Source organism: Nannospalax galili, unplaced genomic scaffold (assembly GCF_000622305.1).
Source record: "Nannospalax galili isolate Female #2095 unplaced genomic scaffold, S.galili_v1.0 scaffold344, whole genome shotgun sequence".
Classification (NCBI taxonomy): Eukaryota; Metazoa; Chordata; class Mammalia; order Rodentia; family Spalacidae; genus Nannospalax; species Nannospalax galili.
Window position 1 is genome coordinate 1,169,939 of NW_008352153.1, and position 22,598 is coordinate 1,192,536.

Here is a 22,598-nt window from a genome sequence, read left to right on the forward strand (position 1 = left end):
TCTTTTATTTTAATAGGGCCTCACTAAAAGTCACTAAGAAAGTATGCATGCCTTTAATCCCAGCACCCGGGAAGTAGAGGCAGGTGGATTTCTGTGAGTTCAAGGCCAGCCTGGTCTATATAAAGAGTTCCATGCCAGATGGGGCTACAGTGAGACCCTGTCTCAAAAGGACCAAAAAAGGGAGATATGAATAAAAATTGGGTTAGTTTAAGGGAGGGAGGAGGGAAGGGTATACAAAGAACCTAGGGGATAAAGGGAAAGAAGGAGGTCAAGAGGTAGGATTGTAGAAGAATGGTATTATTAAGGGAGAAAGGGGGGAAATGGGGGCACCTTAAGTGGAAAAACCATGATGGAAGGGTGAGACAATGCAAGAAATAAACAATGCCTTGCTAGTTATGAAAACGAGGAACCATATTACTCCTACAACCTATTGACAAATTATACATAGCAGATCAAGAAATATATGTCTAGGTAAGGTTTCTTTATTGTTTTTATAATCCTTTCCCAAACTACAGCATTTTACAGTTGTCAGACTTGTCCCAGATGGTAAACCTGTCTCTTCTCTAATTTCCCAGAACGCTACCAATCTTACTTTGTTGCTAGCCCCTAATGTTTACTTAATGTTTACCTCATTAAATGTCCTGATCACTTTTTTGAGATTGTAAGAGCACTGTCTAATGAATTAATTCATTGCTTCTTTCTCTTAATGTTATTTTATTAGTATATGTTTAGCATTGTATGCCCTAGGTTTATAAATACCTGTAGTCTGTATTTTATCTCTGGGTAGGACTTGTCACATCTACACTTGTAAGATGTGTAGAAGTTCCTTAAAGAACTACCTCTCAGCCATGTGTGGTAGCACATATAATCCCAGCACTCAGGAGTCAGGGGCAGGTAGATCTCTGTGAGTTTGAGGCCAGCCTGGCTTATATAGTATGTTCCATGCCAGCCAGGGCTACCTAGTGAGGCTTGGTATCAAACAAAATAAAACATAAAAATAAGAAAACTCACTTTCAAAAATAAAGAAATGGGGACTGGAGAGATGGCTCAGTGGTTAGGAGCCCTGACTGCTCTTGCAGAGGACCCGGGTTCGATTCCCAGCACCCGCATGGCGGCTGCAAGCCGTTCTTAACTCCAGTTCCAGGGGAATCCGACGCCCTCTTCTGACCTCTGCAGCATTGCACAACATGGGTGCCCTCACTTACATGCAGGCAATGCACCCATACACATAAAAATAATAAATAAAATATATTAAAAAATAAAGAAATGCCATCCATGGGGGCTCATGCTTTCTCTTCATTGCCTGGTACAAAAGGAAGAAGGTGTTTGCCTTCATGCCATCTTTTTTAGTGATTTTGTCTTAAGAACTTTGACCCTCATTTGTGAAGAAAAATAATTACCTCTAAAATTAGGCTGGTCTCAGTTCCTCTCGGTCATTTTAAAGACAGAGCACCTTGTTGAAAATAATGGCATTGCCTCAAGTTATTTCAAATGTGTGTCATGACTTCTAATGAATTGCTTTGGACAGTCTTCCCAACATAAACAAGTGGCTGATGTACAATCTCTGGCGTATCCTGATGGTACTTGGAATGGAGAGCCTGGCCTCTCAGTGAACATCTTCATGTGGAAATACTTAATTTGCCATTGTCTATGAGAAAGTTTGAAAGACGCCAAAGCACTGAAAATGTTGTCAGACATAATGTGAGATCCAGCAAAAGCTGCTGTTGGTCCTAAATTCATGAACTGATGCCTCAAGTGTTTGTATAAGATGTGCAGAGAAAAATATTTCAGAGGCTCATCGTTCCTTCCAACCACTCCTAAAGCTGATAGACTGAGGATGTTGGAGAGGTGTGAAATAATTCTGAAGATGAAATTTGGCTTAATGATTAAATGTCTCTATGGGCAGCCAGGAATTATTCATAAACAAAAGGAGCCAGTAACACAACCAGTGAAGTAGATAAAAATATTTTAGTCAGTGAAAGCAAGTGCTATGGGAAACTAAATAAATTAAGAAACAAATTCTTGAACATTCATAATTTGTGCTATTTGGGCAAACGTGAAATAATTTGATGTCTTGATTTTCTTAGACTAGGTCAGAGGATTAACGCCTCATTAGAGGTTAAGCAACACAACTTTTTCTCAGAAAACAGGCAATTGTCAACAGTACTAGGACAGAAGGGGAGGACTGTACAGTGAATCAGGTTTCCTGGTAAAGAAAGAAAAACTTTCAGAAGCATTTTAAGGAAGATATTTTTAGAAGAAAACATCACATTTGGACATTAATCACCAGAACATTGTTACTTGGTTGGTTGGTTTGTTTCAGTCTTTGTGAGACAGCATCTCCTTGTAGCCCCAGCTGGCCTGGAACTCACTATGTAGACCAGGCTGGCCTTGATCCCACAGAGATCCACCTGCCGCTGCATTCCAAGTGCTGGAGTTAAAGGTGTGCGCCACCACGCCCCGCTGCACTGTCTCTTTGTAGCTTGTTTTATTCACTTTTTACGTTGCTCTGTTTAGATTAGTTCAGGCTTCTCTTTCTCCATTTAGAGAGGGATAGGGAGGTTTTTGTCTGTTTCCTTCCTCTAAGCTTGCTTGTGCAGGTGGTGAAAACAATTGTGCCATATTGTAATAATCAAATTCTTAAAAACTGACTAGCTGTCCAGCATAACACACCAGGACTGGACCTAAACAGATGAAGCAGAATTCTTGACCTTGAATAAACCAACACAGTAGCTGTATAAGTTACGTTCTGCCTTCCTGGGAAAATTCCTGACAAGAGCACCTAAGAGAGGAAGCGTTTGTTTTAGCTCACAGTTTGAGAGTACAGTCCATCATGGTGAAGAAATCATGGTGGAAGGAGCTTGAGGTGATCAGTCCCACTGTATCCCCAATCAGGAAACAGAAAGAGATGAAAGCTGGTGTTCAACTCACTTTCTCCTTTTTATTTAGTTTGGCAGTTAGGGTGAGTCTTTTTACCCCACCCAAATCTGGAAAATTCTTCAGAGGCATGCCAAGAGATTTGTGTCCAAGACGAATCTAGATCATGTTAAGGTGACAATCAATACAAACCATCACAGTAGCCAGACAACCATTTCTGCTAGAATGTCTGAGTTATGGGTGAAGCTATGCTTCACTGCATTCCTGTCACTGGGTACATGACATTTCCTGGAGCCATTACTGCTTAGTAGTTTCTTTACAATGTTACTTTTTTTCTTAGCTCCATCTTCAGTCAAGGTTTTTTGTTTCTTTTGGAATATATGTATTCTTTCATTTTTGTTAGCATATGAAAATGGGGCTCACTGTGATACACATACCATTATACTTTGCTTTTACCCTCCATGCCCTTTCCTTCCTTCCCAAACATTACCCTCTTCTGCTTTCATGGCTCATGTATTGTAATCCTCTCTTGTTTCCTCTTCCCTCTCCCTTTAGACTGCTTTCATCCTCTCATAGTCCCCTTTCTCCTACACACACACACGCACGCACGCACGCACATACTTAAGGCTAGATTCTGCACACAAGAGAAAACACATAATATTTGTTTTAGTTTTTGAGACAAGGTTTTACTATAAATCTATGTAACTGGAATTCATGACCCTCCTGCCTCAGCCTCCCAAGTGCTGAGATTACAGGTGCACACCTGGCTCAGTCAAGGCATCTTTTTAAAACCCTCATGTATCACTTTCTCCTCAGTCTTCCATTAGCTATCCTATATCAGTACCATTTATGGCTTTACTTGTTACTTTGAAAAAGAGGTCTCAGTGTTGTTTAATGCAACTTTCCCACTTTATAGTTCAACTTTAAGAAAGTAGAAGTTTGTGTTTCCTTCTGTAACTGCCCACATTTTTGTTGTTTTTCAAATTTTCTTGGTACTTTCATTTCAATCTTTTATGCAGTTCATCAGGCCTACAAAACATGGTAGTCATTATTTTGTGTGCTATATTCTGTCTTCTGTTTGACTCTAAACTATTAATTGTATTTATCCTGTATCCAAAGTATGAGAAACAGTGAGGAGCTTCATGAGCGGTAAGTAGCTTTTATAATCATTTAATTTCTACAGTTCAGCTTACTGGGTTGGTATACACTAAAGTTTGTAGCACCTAACAGACATACCATTCTTTTTTGACAGTAACGCCAGAATTCATTGTACAGGAAGCACTGTGTTCTCCCGGGGAATCTTTCTCAGAAATGGTTCTCATCATTTATATTCACAGATATTGATGAATGTCAGCAAGGAAACCTATGCATGAATGGGCAGTGCACAAACACTGATGGCTCCTTTCGATGTACCTGTGGACAGGGCTACCAGCTGTCAGCAGCTAAAGACCAGTGTGAAGGTAGGTCTGTGGGAGCGTGAACCACTGAGGCTAGGTAAAGGCACTTCAATAAAGTGAGCGTGCCTCTTCTACACTACGTAGACAATTAAAGTTGTAGTGCCAGAAACCCAGGCACTTACACACAAGTCAGGCAAGTCAATAAGATAAAGTGGAAAAGAGATAAACTGGGGAAAGAAAGCACTGGTGACTAGTGGCTAAACTTCAGTATTCAGGAGAAAAATGATTACTGTCTGTAATTCTTTACTACCGAAAGGAACTCCCATTTAAGCTTTTAAATTAATGCAAAGGCTTTCTGTACAGCAGTTAGAAGGCCATTATATGGACCTGGTACTGTGCCATAGACTGTTAATAGCCTTAGTTTTAGTAGCTTCAAGCAACTTTTGCCAATTTCAATAACACTGAAGTAGTTTGCCCTTTACTCTCAGAGGTAGAGAATGTTGCATAAGCAGACTATTTCCTGGTAGTTTTTCAAAGGTGAGGGTATCTGATGGTAACTACAAAGGCATCTACCACCACTATTACCACCTTCCCCAGGCATCCCTTTCTAGAACACTGAATGCTATTGCCCTTCCTAAACTAGAAATGAACAGTGACAGAACACAGATGCACATACACAGATAAATTAAGTAGCTTGTAGATTTCATAATCCTCAATATTTTTTATCTTTATTTGACAATTCCTGACCCCATTTACCTACAGATGAATGGATAGAAGATCTTCACATGATGTAAGGCAACTGCATTCAGAGTCCTTTGGAAAAGTCTGTCAAGTTCCTATCAGTAACAAATCAGATGAGGCCAGAACCACCCACCTACCAGATTATCAATAGGGCAAAACCCATGTTAGGTGCCAAAATCCCACAGCTATGACAATCTAAAGTTATAACCATAATGGGTGAGAACAGTGATTGAGGGTCCCTGTAGGAACTGATATATGTGTTAAATCTTATGAAAACACATTGGCAGGCGTAGGGAAATGCTTTCAAATGTTATAAGCAGAGCCCTTCAATGTGAATTGAGTATTCACTGTAAAACATGGTCTAAGGCATCATAAAGAATGTGCTTTATGATAAAGAATAGTTTCTGTTCTCAAGAAGACTGTTATTTAAAATGATGGGGCTGGAGAGATGGCTCAGCGGTTAAGAGCACTGACTGCTCTTGCAGAGGACCTGGGTTTGATTCCCAGCACCCACATGGTGGCTACAAACCATCCTTAACTCCAGTTACAGGGGAATCCGATGCTCTCTTCTGAACTCTGAGGCATTGCACGACATGAGTGCACTCACATACATGCAGGCAATACACTCATACACATAAAATAAAAAATAGTAAATAAAATATTTTTTAAAAGAAGTCTGTTATTTAAAATGAATAATGAAGGTAGAGTATTTAGATACAAGCAGTTTATTTTGTGTCCCTTACATCTGGGGGTGATAAGATGACAGGGGAGAGCCTGAACTCAGGATCATGTGAAGAAGACAAATTGTGTTCAAGGTGAGGATGTGAGCGTCCAGCAGATTGAGTGGCAGTGTGGAATATCAAATCAGCCCAGAGAGGGAAGGGCAATTAGATTTGGCTAGAACATCATTGTTGGGAGAGAGAGAGAGAGAGAGAGAGAGAGAGAGAGAGAGAGAGAGAAGGGCAACATAATGAGACCTTTCTCAAGTAAATAGAGAGAGAGAGAGAGAGAATAAAATGAGAACGGATGGACAGATAGATGGATGAATGAATGAATGAAGCCCATTGCTAAGGGGCTCATAGATAAATGAGAAATGACAAAAAAATGAAGATGTGTGTTGTGATACTTTAGAACAAAGATTGGAAAATCTTTTCTCTGATGGACCAGATGAACACGTGGTGCTGTTTTCAATAAAACTTTATACCAATCAGTAGTGACCTGGATTTGGCCAATGTGGGCCACATTTTGGTGACCATTGCTTTGGCTATGTGTGTTTTTAAACCAAGTGTTATTAGCTGAATTTATCAAAATGGGGTTCATAAATTACAGCAAAGTATTTTCTACTCTTGTTTCAACAGTGGGATTAATATATACAGAGGTTAGAATTTTAAGTCCAGCTGAATTTTCACTATTGCAGCATTACTTTTTGGTCAAGCTCCGTTTAAGTCATATAACAAAAGGTCTTGTTTAATTATATACCAGAAATTTCTATACCTTCTTTGACTAACTCTAGTTACTCTGTTCATAGATGTTGATGAATGCCAGCACCGTCACCTCTGCTCCCATGGGCAGTGCAGGAACACAGAGGGTTCCTTCCAGTGTATGTGCAACCAGGGCTATAGAGCATCTGTGCTTGGAGACCACTGTGAGGGTAGGCATCACCTTCTGCCTCAGAATCATAAAATCTGGAGTCTTCTCAGCCTCTGTGTGTGAGTTCAACCTCTGCCTTCACAGCTGAGGGTTAGCTCCCTGCCATGTTTTGGCTGGAGCCCCATGAATAAGACAAAGGAGAAGAGGGTGGGTTTTCTTTGCACTAGCAATGAGTGGTTCAACCTGGGTGCATAGTTCTAAACTGTAATGCCTCATTTGTACAAAACTATCTTCCAAATGTCCCAACAAGTAAGCATGGCTTCATTTTCCATTTAAGTGGAAGGTCTTTAAGAGCTGAGTTTTCCTGTATGAAACACTTCTATAAGGTACCCCACACACTGAACACTGGGAAGTTGACTGTGGCTCAGAACCTGTCTCAAGTATTCAGGATAGCCAAACCAGCTCACACACAGCAATATTTTCTCCTAGCATATTCATTTTCCCTCCCTCTTTCCTTCCCTCCCTCCCTTCTCCTCCACCAGCTCATCACTTATGAACCTTTCATGCACACAGGGTCCATCCAATTAGCACTGTTTCCAGCATACCTGTTGCTTTCCTGCATTTATAGCCCATCAGTTGTGAAATCAGAAACATACATGTCAGGCCGTGCCTCCCATGCATCATCACAGTGTCAAGCTGAGGGTGACTTCAGCTTTCTTATTCATGTAACCAAAGTTACCTGACAAGAAGCAACTTTAGGGTGGGAAGAGTTTCTTTTGGCTCATGGTTTGAATGTGTAGTCAGTTGTGACGGGGAAGGCTTGGCAGCAGGAGGGTGAGGCCAGACTGCTTATGGACCAGTAAGCAGACAGGACAGGAAGTAAGTTGGGCTATAAATGTCAAGGTCTGCCCCTGACAACCAATTTCTTCCAGCTAGTGAGAGGCTTCTGCAGGTTCCACAGCCTCTCAAAACATTATTGCCAGCTGGAGACCAGTGTTCAGACCCATAACGGAATTATACATTCAAACCATAGCAAAGCCAGAGCTCCATCTTTGAGAGAAATGAATGAGTGTTTTACAGAAGAATCTGCTGGCACATCACTTAATTGCTGAACGTGCTTTTTACTCCTAGCTCAGTTAGCTGGGGGAAAGCAGTTGTGGTTTATATAGCATGGTGCATTTAAAATTTTTTTATTTTATGTATATGAATGTTTTGCATGCCTGTATGTATGTGTACCATGTGCACACGTGCCTGCGGAAGCCAGAAGAGGGCATCAGATCCCTTGGAACAAGAGTTAGTCACCACGTGGGTGCTAGGAATCAAACTTGGGTCCTCTGCAAGAGCAGCCAGTACTCTCAACTGCTGAGTCATCTCTCCAGCTCTGTAATGCTGCATTTTTTGGGGGGGGGGGCGGTGTTTTTGAGACAGGGTCTCCCTGTAGTCCCAGTGGGCCTTAAACTCACAGAGATCAGCCTGCCTCTGCCTCCCAAGTGCTGGGATTAAAGGTGTGCACCACCACACCCGGCAAAGCTGCATTTTTTGACAAGACAATTTGATACATACATTCCCAGGGTGCTGAGCGCCCAATTTCAGCTGCTGCTGGGTGTCTAAAATGACTCAGGCCTTCTAGATGGCGACTTTGACATAATTTCTGTGGCTTAAAATACATGTTATCTGTAAACCAGTAAGTCACCCTCTAGGGTTTTACCCTAGGGTGATAATGTTGCTCAGAGGTTAATAAAATGAACAAAAAGCCATTATCAGTATTTCTGTTGAAAAACAGGCAAATGGTCACAAATAAGTGATAAATTGGGAATATTTGAAGTACTGTTTGGGGAATCTAGCATATGGGTAGAAGTTAATGATTCAGCATAGCGATATTCAAAGGAAGGCAGGTTGGTTATATTATGGGGCTCCTGTGCTGGGGTGAGCCTATTGTGAAAGGGTCTCAAGACAGTAGAGAGCAAGGCCCATGCTGATGTATGGGAAAGCTAAACTGACCATCTGTATTTTCTCTGCTCTGATTCTTGGCCAAGCCAAGAGGGTCACAAGGCCACACCTGAATTTTGGATACTAGTAGTAGTCACCAGAGAGCATGCTCCTCTATTCTGGTTTCAAAAAGATGTAGGTTACCTCACTGAAGTCCAAAAAATTTTATTCAAAAAACATTCATTGCATGACAAGCCAAACAAAACCTTTAGCCAACTTATTCTATATTAATATGTATAAGACATAATGAAGCTCCACAGGAAAGCTTCCTTTGGAATGTGTAATAGGCTCCATTCTCTTAAAGTCAGGATTAATTTCCCTAGTGTTTGGAGTTATAAATAGTATTGGAGTCCATCCATCTAACTCAGAGCTCCCTTTGAAACTACAGTAGCATTTCAGCCAGTTAATTCCCACCTAGTCCTGTGTAATTTTTCTTTAATTCTGGTGAAGACCTCATTTTCATTCAGTATTATCCTGTAATCCTGCTGGCCTCCTCTGAGAACCAAAATCCAAGTGTTCTCAGTGCTGTGTGCAGTGTGCTTGGTGTGATGTTGGTGACCTCCTTGTTCCAGTGTTTAGAGAGCTCAGATCTTTCAGCCTTCAAAAGACTCTGCCTCTTACTTGGGAGGCAGAGGCAGGTGGATCTCTGTGAGTTCGAGGCCAGCCTGGTCTACATAGTGAGTTCCAGGACAGCTGGGGCTACAGAGAGACCCTGTCTCAAAAAGACAAAACCAAAACAAACTCTGCCTCTGACCTGTTACCCTTGTAGGTACCATCTTTAATCCCACCTCTCCCTGGTTCTGTCCCAGCCTCTTGGATGTTGCATCTTGTTGCTTCCTTACAGAGTCTCAGAAGACGACTTACTCTGGCCATTTATATGTGAACATTTTTTTTTTTAAATGAGTCATCATAGTTTTACTTTTTTTTTTTTTTTTTTTTTTTTTTTTGTCTTTTTGAAGCAGGGTCTCCCTGTAGCCACAGCTGTCCTGGAACTCACTATGTAGACCAGGCTGGCCTTGAACTCACAGAGATCTGCCTGCCTCTGCCTCCCAAGTCCTGGGACTACAGGTGTACACCACCACGCCCAGCTGGTTTTACTTTTTACATCAGGTACAGGACATATATAAAACAAACAGAAAATTCTGCCCTTGTGGAACTAACATTCATTCTAGTGATGAAGAGAACAATGAACGTGATATATGATTATTTGTGGGAAGAACATTGCATTCAAAGTAATATCCCACATAGAGGCCCCAAGGAGCAGATTTTGTGGAGACCGAGAGTTCTACATGGCATGTTCAACGTTCAGTGCCAGAATGAATATTCAAGTAAAGATACCTGAAAATCAATTAGATATATGGATTTAGAATTGGGGGCAAGTCCTGGCTGCAAATCATCAGCACATAGATAGCATTTAAATCCTTGAGACTGAACGGGATCACCAAAAGAGGAAGCCATGCTGGAAAAGAGAAGAGCTCATGGGGCCTCCAACTTACAGAAGTGAGAACCAGCAAAGGGGACTGAGGAAGTGACTTGTGAAGGAGGAGGAAAGCTAGAATCCAAAAGAAAAAGTTCCAAGGAAGGGAGAAAGTTAAACACTGTGACAGACATTACTGTCAGGTGAGGAGGACCAGAAATGGACCATGCAGGTTCACAAGGTAAAAGTGGTCACTGACCTAGACAGACATGGTAGAAGACTGACTTGGGCGGGATCTGTTCTTCCTCACTTCTAGGAAGAATCCGTATTCATATCGCCCCATGTGGAATGGTGGGGAACGGTCCCACATTGAGCTCTCTTGCTCTACTCTTCTAAAATTTATTTGAAAATAGGATGTCACTATGTAGTCTAAGCCGACCTTGAACTCACTCTGCAACATAGGCTGCCCTAAAACTTGTGATCCTCCTGCTTTGGCTTCTGGGGTGCTGGCCTACCAGATATGCACCACCATGCACGGTTCTCACTCTGGTTTTATTTTTTAAGGTAGTTGCATCTTGCAAAAATAAATAAAAATGTATGCTAAACTTGACCCTATCATAGCTCAAGAGCTTTAAAACATGTACACTAAATTGTAAACAGTTAAAATAATGCTATTTTTCTCAGATTTGGGGAGATGAATGGAAATGGGTTTATTAAAAATACCAATGGGTTATATGGTGCTTGTTACTGAGATTCATATTCTCAGGATTTGCCTCATTTTTGAGTTGAGATTTTTTTTAATTTAATGCCAATAAATAAGTAAGGCTCTTGTCACTTTGTTATCTTCTTTTCCTAAGGAGCAAAGGAAGAAAGGAAGAAAGTGTGCTTTAAAATCTGCTCACCCATTAGCATAGCTGTGGGTTAGCAGAATTAATATGAACAACCAGACATCTCGTGCCCCACCAGTGGGAGAATGTAATATAAAATGGCACATTTTAGAAAGCATTTTTTTCTCTAAGACCCAGCCATTGTACCCCCAGGAGTTTACTTACAGAAAATGAAAGGATATGTTTACACAAAGGCACACCCATGAATGCTTTTAGAATCTTTGTTTGTAGTAGCCAAAATGCTGAGAGTCCAACTACTCATCAAAAGGTGAAGGGGTCAACAAACTGATACAGCCATACAATGAAGTACTACTTGGCAAGAAAGAGGAATCAGCTCTTGATACAATCAGCAACTTGGATGAGTCTCAGAAACACTGTGCTGAACTAATGAAGCCAAAGACAAAAAGGGATCCTGTTGGGATGATGGAAAAGCTTGTACTTTAACCAGGATGGTGCTCACAGGATGTGTGTGCCAGTGTTCTAGTGCATTGAGCTGGACCCTAAAAATGGGTGTACTATGGTGTGTCAAGTATATTTCAGTGACGGTGGAAAAAGACATTAAAAGAAAAGCAGTGACTCACTTGCCTTGAGATAGCAGGTCAGATCATTTTTATGTTTCAGGGTAGCCATGTTCAGGACCCTGGAATCTGGAGGCACACTCATCATAACTTGAACACTCATCATATTCTTTGACAGAATGAGAGAGTCAGCATTCCCTTCTTTTTCTTTTGTATAGCAGTTGGTTGGTGGGGTTTGGTGAGGAAACTAATTCAGCATCCTTCTCCTTGGACCAGACAGTGGGAGTGTGAGGGTGACTATTACAGTCTCCATCACTTCTTCCTGGAAATTCTCTTGCATTTTAGCAACTATAAGAATTACTTGGGGGGAAAAAGAAAAGCCAAAATCTGAGGAAACAAAGGACGTTTTGTTCCCTAACTTTCCTGAACCCAAATTGTTAAAATCTGGCACAGACACACCAAAGGAGGGGCCCATGGAGTGTGTTAAGAGTTATGAGCTCTGACTAGGAGTCACTGAGGCCACAAACACCTCCCCAAAAAACCTGCTTGATGTGAGCAGCATCACCAGATGTCACAGGGCCTCACAGAGCTCATCCTTGGTTGGGTCAAGCACGTATAGTTGTGCATACACTTTATGTATAGTCACTAAAATCTAGCAGCGCCAGTCTGTTTATGAGAATATGAGACTTAACCAGGATTCTGATCTGTTGGCTCTGTGCGTAAGGGTCCCCCATTCTGCCCCATTGCCTAGATTCCAGGTAAATTCTACATTTCAGGAAGCCTTTTGTCAACTTTTGTTTCTTTTCTTTAAATTCATGTTGACCGAAATTTAGCATCATTCTTCTGTAAGCTAAGTATATTTTGTAACAATTAAAAAAAATTTTTTTTGGTCTTTTTGAGACAGGGTCTCCCTGTAGCCCCAGCTGACCTGGAACTTGCTATGTAGACCAGGCTGGCCTTGAACTCACAGAGATCTGCCTGCCTCTGCCTCCTGAGTCCTGGGATTAAAGGCGTGTGCCACCACGCCCAGCTATTTTGTAACAATTTCTATGTTAAATTGTTTGGGACCTATAAGACACTTTAATGGCTTATATGTTCATTTTTATTAATATGCTGCAATTTGAAGTTTTTATTTTAATAACATTTCTCTTTATGGGTGGGACACTTGCCGAACACTTTCAAGCTTTTCCTATAATGTGTGAAACAGAATCTTATACAAATAAATGAAGGCGCTTAAGTATGCTCAAGGGATTCTTAGCAACATGCATCAAAAACAATTTGTAATCTGTATCATCACTAAGAACATGGACTAGTACATTATTATTCAATACAAAATGTTGACTCTTCTTCTTCCAATTAATTGCTTTTGTTGTTTATTATAACTTCTACATGGCACTCAGGAGTCTGAAGCAGGAAGATTGTAAGATCCAGGCTCGTACAGACTACATAGTTAGATCTCCTCTCAAAAAAGCAGGGGGGCTGGACAGATGGCTCAGAGGGCTGTTCTTGCAGAAGACTCGGGTTAGGTTTCCAGAACCCACACAGCAACTAACAACCGTCTGTAACTCTGGTTCTAGGGGATCTGACACCATCTCCGGCCTTAGTAGGCACTGCATGCATGGGTGCACTTAAATACATGCTGGCAAACTGGGCTTAGTGGCTTACACCTTTAATTCCAGCACTCCGGAGGGAGAGGTGGGCAGATCTCTGTGAGACTGAGGCCAGTCTGCCTGGTCTCTGTAGTGAGTTACAACTGTAGCTACAAGAAGACCATGGTCTTCCCTTCAAAAAAAAAAAAAAAAGAATACATGGAGGCAAAATACTCATAGGTATAAAATAAAAATAAGTAATGTTTCTGTGTTTATTCAAAGCTAAAATCCTACTGGGTGCATACCTATAATCCTAGCCCTCCAGGAGGCTGAAGTAGGAAGTTGGAAAGTTTCAGTCTGAACTATATAATAAGCAAGACCTTGTCTCCGTGAAATAACAACAAAACCACAAAAAAGTCAAAATTCTTTCAAGATAGTTCATTTCAAAAATAACCTGCCATCCATTTGAAATTATGCATTGTAAATAATATGATGTGTGTTTATGTGATTTTTTTGTGTGTACACATAAAAATGTATAACCCTATTTATATGGTTTCCTTAGTTTTTAACTTTTGAATTGGCTTGTAGATATCAATGAATGCTTGGAGGACAGCAGTGTCTGTCAGGGAGGAGACTGCATCAACACGGAGGGTTCCTACACCTGTACCTGTCCTGAAGGGTTTCAGTTGAATGAACATAAAGGATGTCAAGGTACTTTTTTTCTGTGTTATTATTTAGGTAGCTGTTCAACTCTGCAGGGCTTCCTGGAAATTTCTGGGGTTTCTGCTTGCTTTTTTTTTTATAAGTAATCTATGCCACTTTGCATTTTGAAAGTACTTTCTTGGATCTGCCTCAAGGGCAGGAAGGTCTTGCTCTGAACCACACTGTATTGACCAAAGCTTGTGTGTGTCAGGACTACAGCCTCAGGCTGTAGGACTTTGAGGTCACCTGTGCTCTGCTTTTCCTTCTGTGGTCCAACCCTGTTGGTACTTGGTTCTGAATTATCTTCCTCAGTTTTTTTTTGGGGGGGGTACCTTCATGTATATTTCATTTTGCCCCAGAGGTAACATTTGTCCTTTTCCTGATCCCTGTTTTTGTCCAGTATCCACCATTCCTTTTCTCTTCCTAAAAGGTCTCATTAATAATTTGGTTAAAATGATGGATAGGATTTTTTATTTTTTAAAGTAACATCAATAGAGTGGACCCAGGGTGCTTCTAAGAACATAGCGATATGGGGCTGGAAAGATGGCTTAGCGGTTAAGAGTACTGACTGTACTTGTAGAAGCCCTGGGTTAAAATCACAGCACCTACATGGTGGCTGTGCTGTCCATAACTCTAGTTCCAGGGGATCTGACACCCTTTTCTGACCTCCTCGGGCATTGCACCACACAGGTGTGCTTACATGCAATGCAGGTATTATACACATAAAATAAAAATAATAAAATATTTTTTAAAAGAACATAACAATACAACGTAGGTACTAATAGGCATTATTAGAGTAATTTGAGTACCCAATGTGTGCTGAGTACTGTTGGTCTCTCTTTTCATGCTTATAGCAACTTAAAAAGCAACTTTCCTTATACTCACTTTGTACACGAGTAATCAGGACTCAGAAAAACTTATCAGAGTACTCCTCTCTAATCAGGGGTGGAGCTGAGATTTAAACCTACGATCTTTTGCCACAAGAAAGAAGACAGTGAACTTAAAAGATTTTTCTACAAGAAGCACATGAGTAATTTTCTTTTTAACTCTGTGGCTAAAAAATCAGATTGGGGGATCCAGTGTCCAGTATTTTTAAGTATGTCTGACTGCCCCACAAGTTCCCCTGTATTTATTGGTCTTGATAACTCCATAGTCAGTCCTGGGGATAGTTTTCAGTGGTACAGCACTTGCCTGCTATGTGAGAGGCCTTGGGTTCAGTCCCACACTGACTAAACAAAGGAATGTCTATTTTTCCACTGAAAATGCTCACTTATATTAACTTTTATATCTGTTTATTTCTGATACATGAATGTTTCTTAATGTTCCTTTGTCATTATGGAACTGTGTAGAATGTTTCGACGTACTAATAAATAAAATTGTGTTGAAGGTATCCTTCATCCACTACTACTGAATTATTATTATTACTTATTATTATTAATTGCCACAAATTATCTCAGATAACCTCTGTCCTTGAAAAAGAGGGTGTATTCTTTTCGAGATGTGCTACTAGAGTAATTTAATATTTTACTTGTGTGTCACTGGCCACATTCACCTATGTGTCAAGAGTTATGAAAGACATGGGCCTTTGCCTCATGGTCTCTTAGAATTGGTCCCAGTCCTTAAATATACTGCCACGTATCTCATTTGATATTGGATATTCCTTTACTACCATAATGCAATAAGTGATGTGAAGGTTTTAAGTTTTTCCAGTGTAGAAATTAAATGTGCTTGGATTTGATGCAATAGAGAAGGAACATTTGAATTGTACATTGCTGTCAAGATATTTCCATCTTAGGACTTTAAACAGAATTAATCTTGATTTATATAAAAATTCCAGGAGATGAAAAACTCAAAAACCTAAGAAATCTGAATCCTGGTCTCTATTACAGGATTTTTGGCTGAAAGGTGATATTTTCTTTTCTAATTTCTTTTGACTACAGAGAGGCAAAAGGAAGATCTCATAGTGAACATTTTGTCATTTAACTTTTAGAGTTAAATCACCCAGAACCTACTCATCCTATTCACCAATTATACCACGTTCTCTTAGTACATAAAACTTGTGTCTGTGGTTTCATATCAACTGTCAAAGATATCACTGCTCCAAAAGTAATGAGGGTTTAATGACTACCAGTCATTAGTAAATTGACTTTGTTCTCTGTCACATTAATTTTTCTCTTTTTCCAGAATAAATGAATGTGTTGGTCTGAAACTTGAGTCCAAATTTGTGATAGGCATTTTTTTTTATGACATTAAAAAAAACTACTTATGTAGCCGTGTGTGTCTGTGTGTGTGTAGGCAACTTGCAGAAATCAGTTCTCTCTTTCCACCAAATGAGATGTGAGTTACAGGAACTGAACTCGGGTTGTCAGGCTTGGCTGCCAGTGCCTTTACCTGCTGGGCCATCTTGCCAGCCAGTGATAGGCATTCTGGAAGCAGGCTTATGTGCTGTTGAGAGACTAATGTGTATGGATCTGTTTTATCATCTACTTTCTCTATTAAAGGCTGTTTACAGAACACACATGCCTCGCTGGGATGATCTCTTTTTCTCTCCTGCTGGAGGCATCTTTGTGATCCTTCACTCTGCCTGAAGGTAGCAGCCTATTCTTTCTTCTCTAATACCACAAGAAAATCAGTGCTCTGTTGATAGGTGCAGATTTCATGGTTTGTTTTAATGCTGAAAATGTAATAAATGGTAATGTTAATATCCAGGGGACATGGCTGAGAAACCGTATGATAACCATAAACTTTGGCAGCCTTACCTAGTGTTCTGAAGATGGTTCCATATGTAGTCAGACATTTTCAGTTAGAAGTATGTTTAAGATTTTTCTTTGCTCCACAGAACTAAGGATGATGTGCAGACAGTAGGGAAATTCTATGTTACAGTCTCTTCAGGAATGGGTAAGGGTACACTGGAGATTCAGAATACACTTCAGTTTCACATTTTGATTTACGCATGCCAAACTGTGAATTTCTGTGGAATTTCGGACCCATGAAAGAAACCCAACTTAAATATAGTCTGGCTTTCAGCTCAGCGTTACTAGCAGCATAGTTCAGAAATGCCTCAATAAGTACAATCCAAATTGAATGCATATGTGTCTCTAGTTCCAGATATTCGTGCTGTTCTTTCTTAGCAGTTTCCTGGAAAAAAGTCTGGGAATTCGCCTGCAGTTCCTGTCATCAAACTTTTTAGACAGTTACTTGTTAACCAATGACTTCTTTTGAAGCAAAATCTTTGTGTATTCGCCACGCAAAGTGACAGAGCAGGTAGCGACTAAAGGCCTTCATTGAGCCACTGGGTAGAGCAGAAAGGAAGCCTCAGGAAGCCTTGGGCCTCGATGAGTGTGTCTATGGTACTGATTCTCGGGCTGGTGGAATCTTGTGACCCCTTCTGGCCCAGATGGAGGTGACTCTAGGTGCCAGATAGGAGGGAAAGAACAGAATTGGGGTCTAAAAGAAGGTTAGAATTCAGATTGCCAATCTCACAGATTATTGGCACATAGAAAAGGAACAGATGCAGCAGATTTTAAATAAAAGTGAAGAACCTGACATCATACTAAGAAATGGCACGTGGAAAATGAGTTGTTGCACTTCCTTGAAACACCTGAGAAGTAACGAAAATACCAAGAAAATTGTTGAGAAGATATGACTAATTTCTGCTGATCTTTTTATTTTTTTTAAGTTAGCATATAAAGCAATGGGTTTCATTATGGCGTTTTCATATGAGCTTGTTCTTGTGGGTCCGCACTTCCCTAGCCAGCCTCCTCCCCCAGGAGCCCACTTTTGCCTTCATGTCACATGCATTCCATTACCCTTTTTCTACTTCTCCTCCCCTCCCTTAAGATCTCTCCCCCCTCCCATGCCCCCTTTCGAGTTTCATGATTTACAACCCCCACCCCCAGCATATGTATACACATATATACAAATTAAGGTCTAGGATCCATCCACATGTGAGAGAAAACATGCTGTATTTGTCTGAGTCTGGCTTATTTCACCAAACATAATGATTTCCAGTTACATCCATTTTCCATCAAATGCCATGATTTCATTTTTCTTTATGACTGAATAAATTTCCATTATGTTTATGTACTGCATTTTCTTCATCCATTCATGTTTTGATGGATGTCTAGGCTGGTTCCATTTCAGAGCAGTTGTGAATAGTGTATCAGTAAGCATGGATGTACAGTATCCCTGTGGTGTAGTGACTCAAAGATCTTTGGACCTGGTATAGCTGGTCATATGATACTTCTATTCTTAACTTTTTGCAAAACCTCCATGTTGATTTCCATAATGACTGCACTAGTTTAGACTCCCAGCAGCAGTTAATAAAGGTTCCTCCTTCCCCACATCCTCACCAGTCTTTGTTGTCATTTGCTTTCTTGATGATAGCCTGTCCGACAGGGAAGAAATAGAACCTCAACGCAGTTTCAGTTTGCCCCTCCTGATGACTTAGGGTATTGAACACTTTTTCAAATATTTATTGGCCATTTGTATTTCTTTTATGAATTGTCTTTTCAGTTCATTAACCTATTTATTGATTGGAAGATTTGAATTTTTGTGTTTTATTTTTGTAGTTCTTTTATATATTCTAAATACTAACTCCCCATCTGATGTTGGCAAAGACTTCCTCCCAAGTGGGTGCCTATTGCTTCCTTTGCTGGCCTATCATTCTCTTCTTTGATTCAGTAGTGGGAAACAATTACATGGCAGATGGATATGGAATTCAGGATTAATAAAGAGATGTGGATAAATGAATAATTGTTAGAATTTATGTTACACAGAGATCAACAGAGCAGGGAGAGGAGCCTTAGGAAGTCCTAGATGCACCCAAAGTAGTGTTCACTTTTTAAAGGAAGTAAACAAAGCTGTTGGCCCAGCATGTTCTAAAATCCCTAGGAGGAACTCAGAGTCTGCCTTTTCTATGTCCCTGTTAAGCTTAATCATTACACCTGTACCCTGCTTAGTCTGTTGTGAGCTTCATAATGCCAAGGCTCCGACCTCTTCATCCTCCTTTTAGAGTGAGCATCAAGAAAATACTTCAGTTGAAATAAAGATGGACTTCTAGGAGGAATCACTGTAGGTCTCTGGTAAGCAACAGAAGAGACCCTAAGAAACTATGAGAGGATGGAAAGTGATCTTTGTGGGACTCCTGCCTTGGACAGTGCTGAGGGCATGTGGTCATTTCTCTGGCATCAATTACCTAAAAGACCCTTAACCAGTCATTGCTCAGTTAGTACAGCAGGAATTTCAGTGAGGAATTTTGGTGGATAAATACTCACAGGACATTACTGATATACAGTATGAAAGATAAGGAACTCAGGGTTCACACATGCCAGCCTTCTCAAGAGTAAACAGAGCGATGAGGAACACACGTGCACTAGTCAGGAGAACTAGTTCTCCTGTCAGCGCCGGAGCCACCATGTGCATCAGTTCCATTGTGGACAGGTGAGCTGCCCTCCAGGCTGCTTGTGCTGTCGTCGGGGACACTCACTGTTAGTCATCAGAATTAGAACTAACTTGACAGAATATGTCACTCACACTAACTTCACATGTTAACAGAATGTAGGAGACCCTTTGTGACTCTGGCCTGGAAGGCGAAAGTGCATTAAAGATAAACAGAACATAAGATGCTCACACAGTTTACCCACGATATCAGCTGTTTGAGTCTTCCTAATTGCTGTCACTTTTTGACCTTTAGTTGTATGTTAAGCACTATGGTAAATGCTTTACCCTCACTGGCTAATTTCATCATCACAAAGTCAGACACATAAGTACTACTCTGGCTTTCTCCTTGCTTTTTATTTCCATTTCTGACTTTCAGTGAAATACAGATTGGAGTTTCTTCCTCATGTATTTAGCAGATATTTATAAAGTGGCACTTATGAGCTTAATACTAGACACAAGGCATGCCTGGCCTTCCCTGATGGAGTGCACATGCTAGAGATGGAGAGGCAAGGTGTGACAGGGCTGTAGCAGAGTTACTCATGGGTGATGGGCGAGAGCAGAGAAGAATACAGCCTTCACCCCATGACATTTTCTCAGCGTTGTGAGTGTTCCCCAAAACTCTAATATGTGTAAAGCAAGGACAGCTTTGGGTTGAATCTTGAAAATTTCTATTTTTACAGGTTGAAATGCTTGAATACTAGCTATCATCTGGATCACCCTAAATCCCCCTCCCTCTCCTGACAGTTTAACTTGTCCTGTAGTCTGTTATATGGACAGATGCTATAGTTGGGCCACAAAATAAAAGTCAACTTATTTCATAATTAGGTTTTCCCCACTGTATGACTGATCAGATGAAAACAAAATAGATTTCTTTTCAAGTATTTGCAACTCTTCTAAATTTTAGACATTAACGAATGTGACCGGCCTGGACTCTGTGGTCCTCATGGGGAGTGTCTAAACACACACGGTTCCTTCCACTGTGTCTGCGAACAGGGTTTCTCCATTTCCGCAGATGGCCGCACATGTGAAGGTAAGAAAAACCATAAGAAAACCTATCATTATTGTGTAATAAAGTGGGGAGGTTGCTTTCTATTGTAGAGATGAAAAGACTCTAATCCATGAGAGGTATTCATAATTCAAGACTCAAACCTTCTGTGTGTCAGATGACTCATGCCGGAAAGCATAGCTCAAGGGTTGCTGGGATTTACAAATTGAATAACCTGAAGTTATGATGGTGAAAAATACTCACAGGTGGTTCCAATATCAGCACTACATTCATGAGTGAAATGTGCTGGGCTGAGTGGTTGAAATGGACACTGACACTTTTCCTGTTGTAATCGGATACTTGGCCTGTTTTGATTATGCTTTGTATAGGTTATGTTGATTATTCGGTTTATAAAACATAATGTCCTGTTTGACTTCTTTGTGCTATTGTGAACAGAGTGTTTCTAGAATTATTCCTCTCATTCCCTTGCCTTTAAGCTAATAATGCCCCTGTTGCATAGGATCCCCTAAAGGTTCTTTAGGCTGTAAGGCATTACGATAGAATCACTTTCTGTCTTCTGGCTTTGTATGTTTGCAGTTACAGCACTGGTTATTAGATTTATGGTCCTGATGACTTATAGTTTGATAAATTGAGGAATAATCCATTAGAATCCTTTTAAAAGTAAACTGAGAAACTTCCTATAATCTAAGTTTATTCTATATTTTTGAAAAACTAGGTTATGGAAGCCCAGCTCTTCGAAGAAGAGCATTGCAAGCGTTCTAGTCTAGGCCTAAAATAGCACCCAGATTCTTTGCTCTAAAATACTCTGCAGCAGTGTCGGCTCTCCTTGCTAGTACAACAGTGAAACCAGGCAGAGGACTGGCAACCAGGTTCAGCTGAAACCAATTATTATATTGGGAGAAATAAACTGATCTTATAAAAAGCGGGAGATTGTTGAAATTGTTCTCCTGCTGAGCAGACAAAACATGGAAGCCAGATTTGGTTTCTATGGAAGATGGTGCAGTATTGGAGGCTCAGAGTGAGGAGTTTGGAAGGGATCGGAAGTTCAGAAATGGAGGAAGGTGGCATCGTGTTGTGGGCGATGAGAGATTTATCAGGAACTCAGGTTTCAGTGGTTCATGTTTTATGTCGTTTGTATTTGGAGCCCCGAGTCTATAGCATTTAGAAAAGACATGGCAAGAACACACACATTCTGAGAAGAGCTTGCTGTTTCCCAGCCGAGGAGGATGCTGCCCAGTCTGAGTCACTGACCAATCAGATTTACAGAACCCCACTTTCCAGAAAGATGCAGGTTCACTTTCTTACTTCGCTCTAAATCATGGGTGGTAACGTCCTCCTTCCCTGAGGAACGGTCAGAATGACAACGGCTGGTGGCTGTGCCATACCAAACTATGTTCAGCAAAAGGACAGATCATCTCAGATGTCGACCAGTCAGAGCCACCGTACCAGACAAGAGAGGCGAGCGTGAACAGATTCCCATGTGTGTGCCTTTCCTACTTACTGATTTTTCTTTCCTTCTGTACTTTTCAAAACACTGATTTCTGCAAGTTGAGAGTTACATAATCACTCTAATTTAGTTGCAGCTCTAATTTAGTTGCAGCTCTAATTTTGTTGATCATTTACTTGGCAGGGGCTTGACTTTAAAAATGTGTTTTTAGAAACTTCTAATGCTTTGTAAATTGCTGTATTCTTTGAGTATATTCTCTTTGATACTTGGTCTATATTTCCGTATTCCCCAAGCTGGGTATTTTACAAATACAAAAGAGGCACTTTTAGAAGATTATACTGATATATGGCGGTAGAACTAATTATTAAGCATGCTCTTTTCTTTCTTGACTAAGTTCTTTAAGGATTTCGCTTTTCGAGTTTAATCCAAAATACTAAATTGATCCAAATTTTCTTTTGTTGAACTTCATCTGAAACTTATGGCAATAGCGCTGTCCTCATTCGACTCCTGGCTGTGGTGTAGCACAAAGCCAGCTCATGTGATCAGGGTTTGGCAACGAAACTGGTGTGCATAGTGTTTGAATTAATGCTGAGAAGTAGCTGGTACTCTTGGCACATGCCCACTTACCAGCTTCCTTCTGAGCCTCGGGTTAAATCCCCAAAGCCATATCGATGCTGGGACTGACACTTGCTTCAACCAGGGTAAAGGACCTCAGTACAACAGAAAGTAGTGGGCCCAGCAGAGCTGAAGGAAGTGGGCCCTCCCCTGATGCCCCATGTCTTGGACATTTGTCAGCATCTGGCTGTGGTGACTGAACCAAGATCCTGAGGCAAATCTGTAATTCTGAATGATTTGAACTAACACCATCAGTTCTACAGAAATGAGAGAACTACCTCTGATGCCTTCATTTCTCTTACCTGCATGTGGTTCCTGGGCAGAAAGGTGAAGTCCCTTGGTCTTCTATATGAGTTAAAGAGCAGTGCCCTTTGAAACTCC

General features: G+C 40.7%; 1 protein-coding gene across 1 annotated transcript in view; it reads left to right on the top strand.

The window, feature by feature from the left end:
- The window catches only part of Ltbp1 (latent transforming growth factor beta binding protein 1), a 448,854-nt gene that overhangs the window by 341,466 nt on the left and 84,790 nt on the right, over positions 1-22,598 (top strand). Inside the window, 4 exon segments of the mRNA XM_008849049.3 lie at positions 4,215-4,337; positions 6,544-6,666; positions 13,594-13,716; positions 20,054-20,179. Of these exon segments, the coding sequence (XP_008847271.2) occupies positions 4,215-4,337; positions 6,544-6,666; positions 13,594-13,716; positions 20,054-20,179 (495 nt within the window).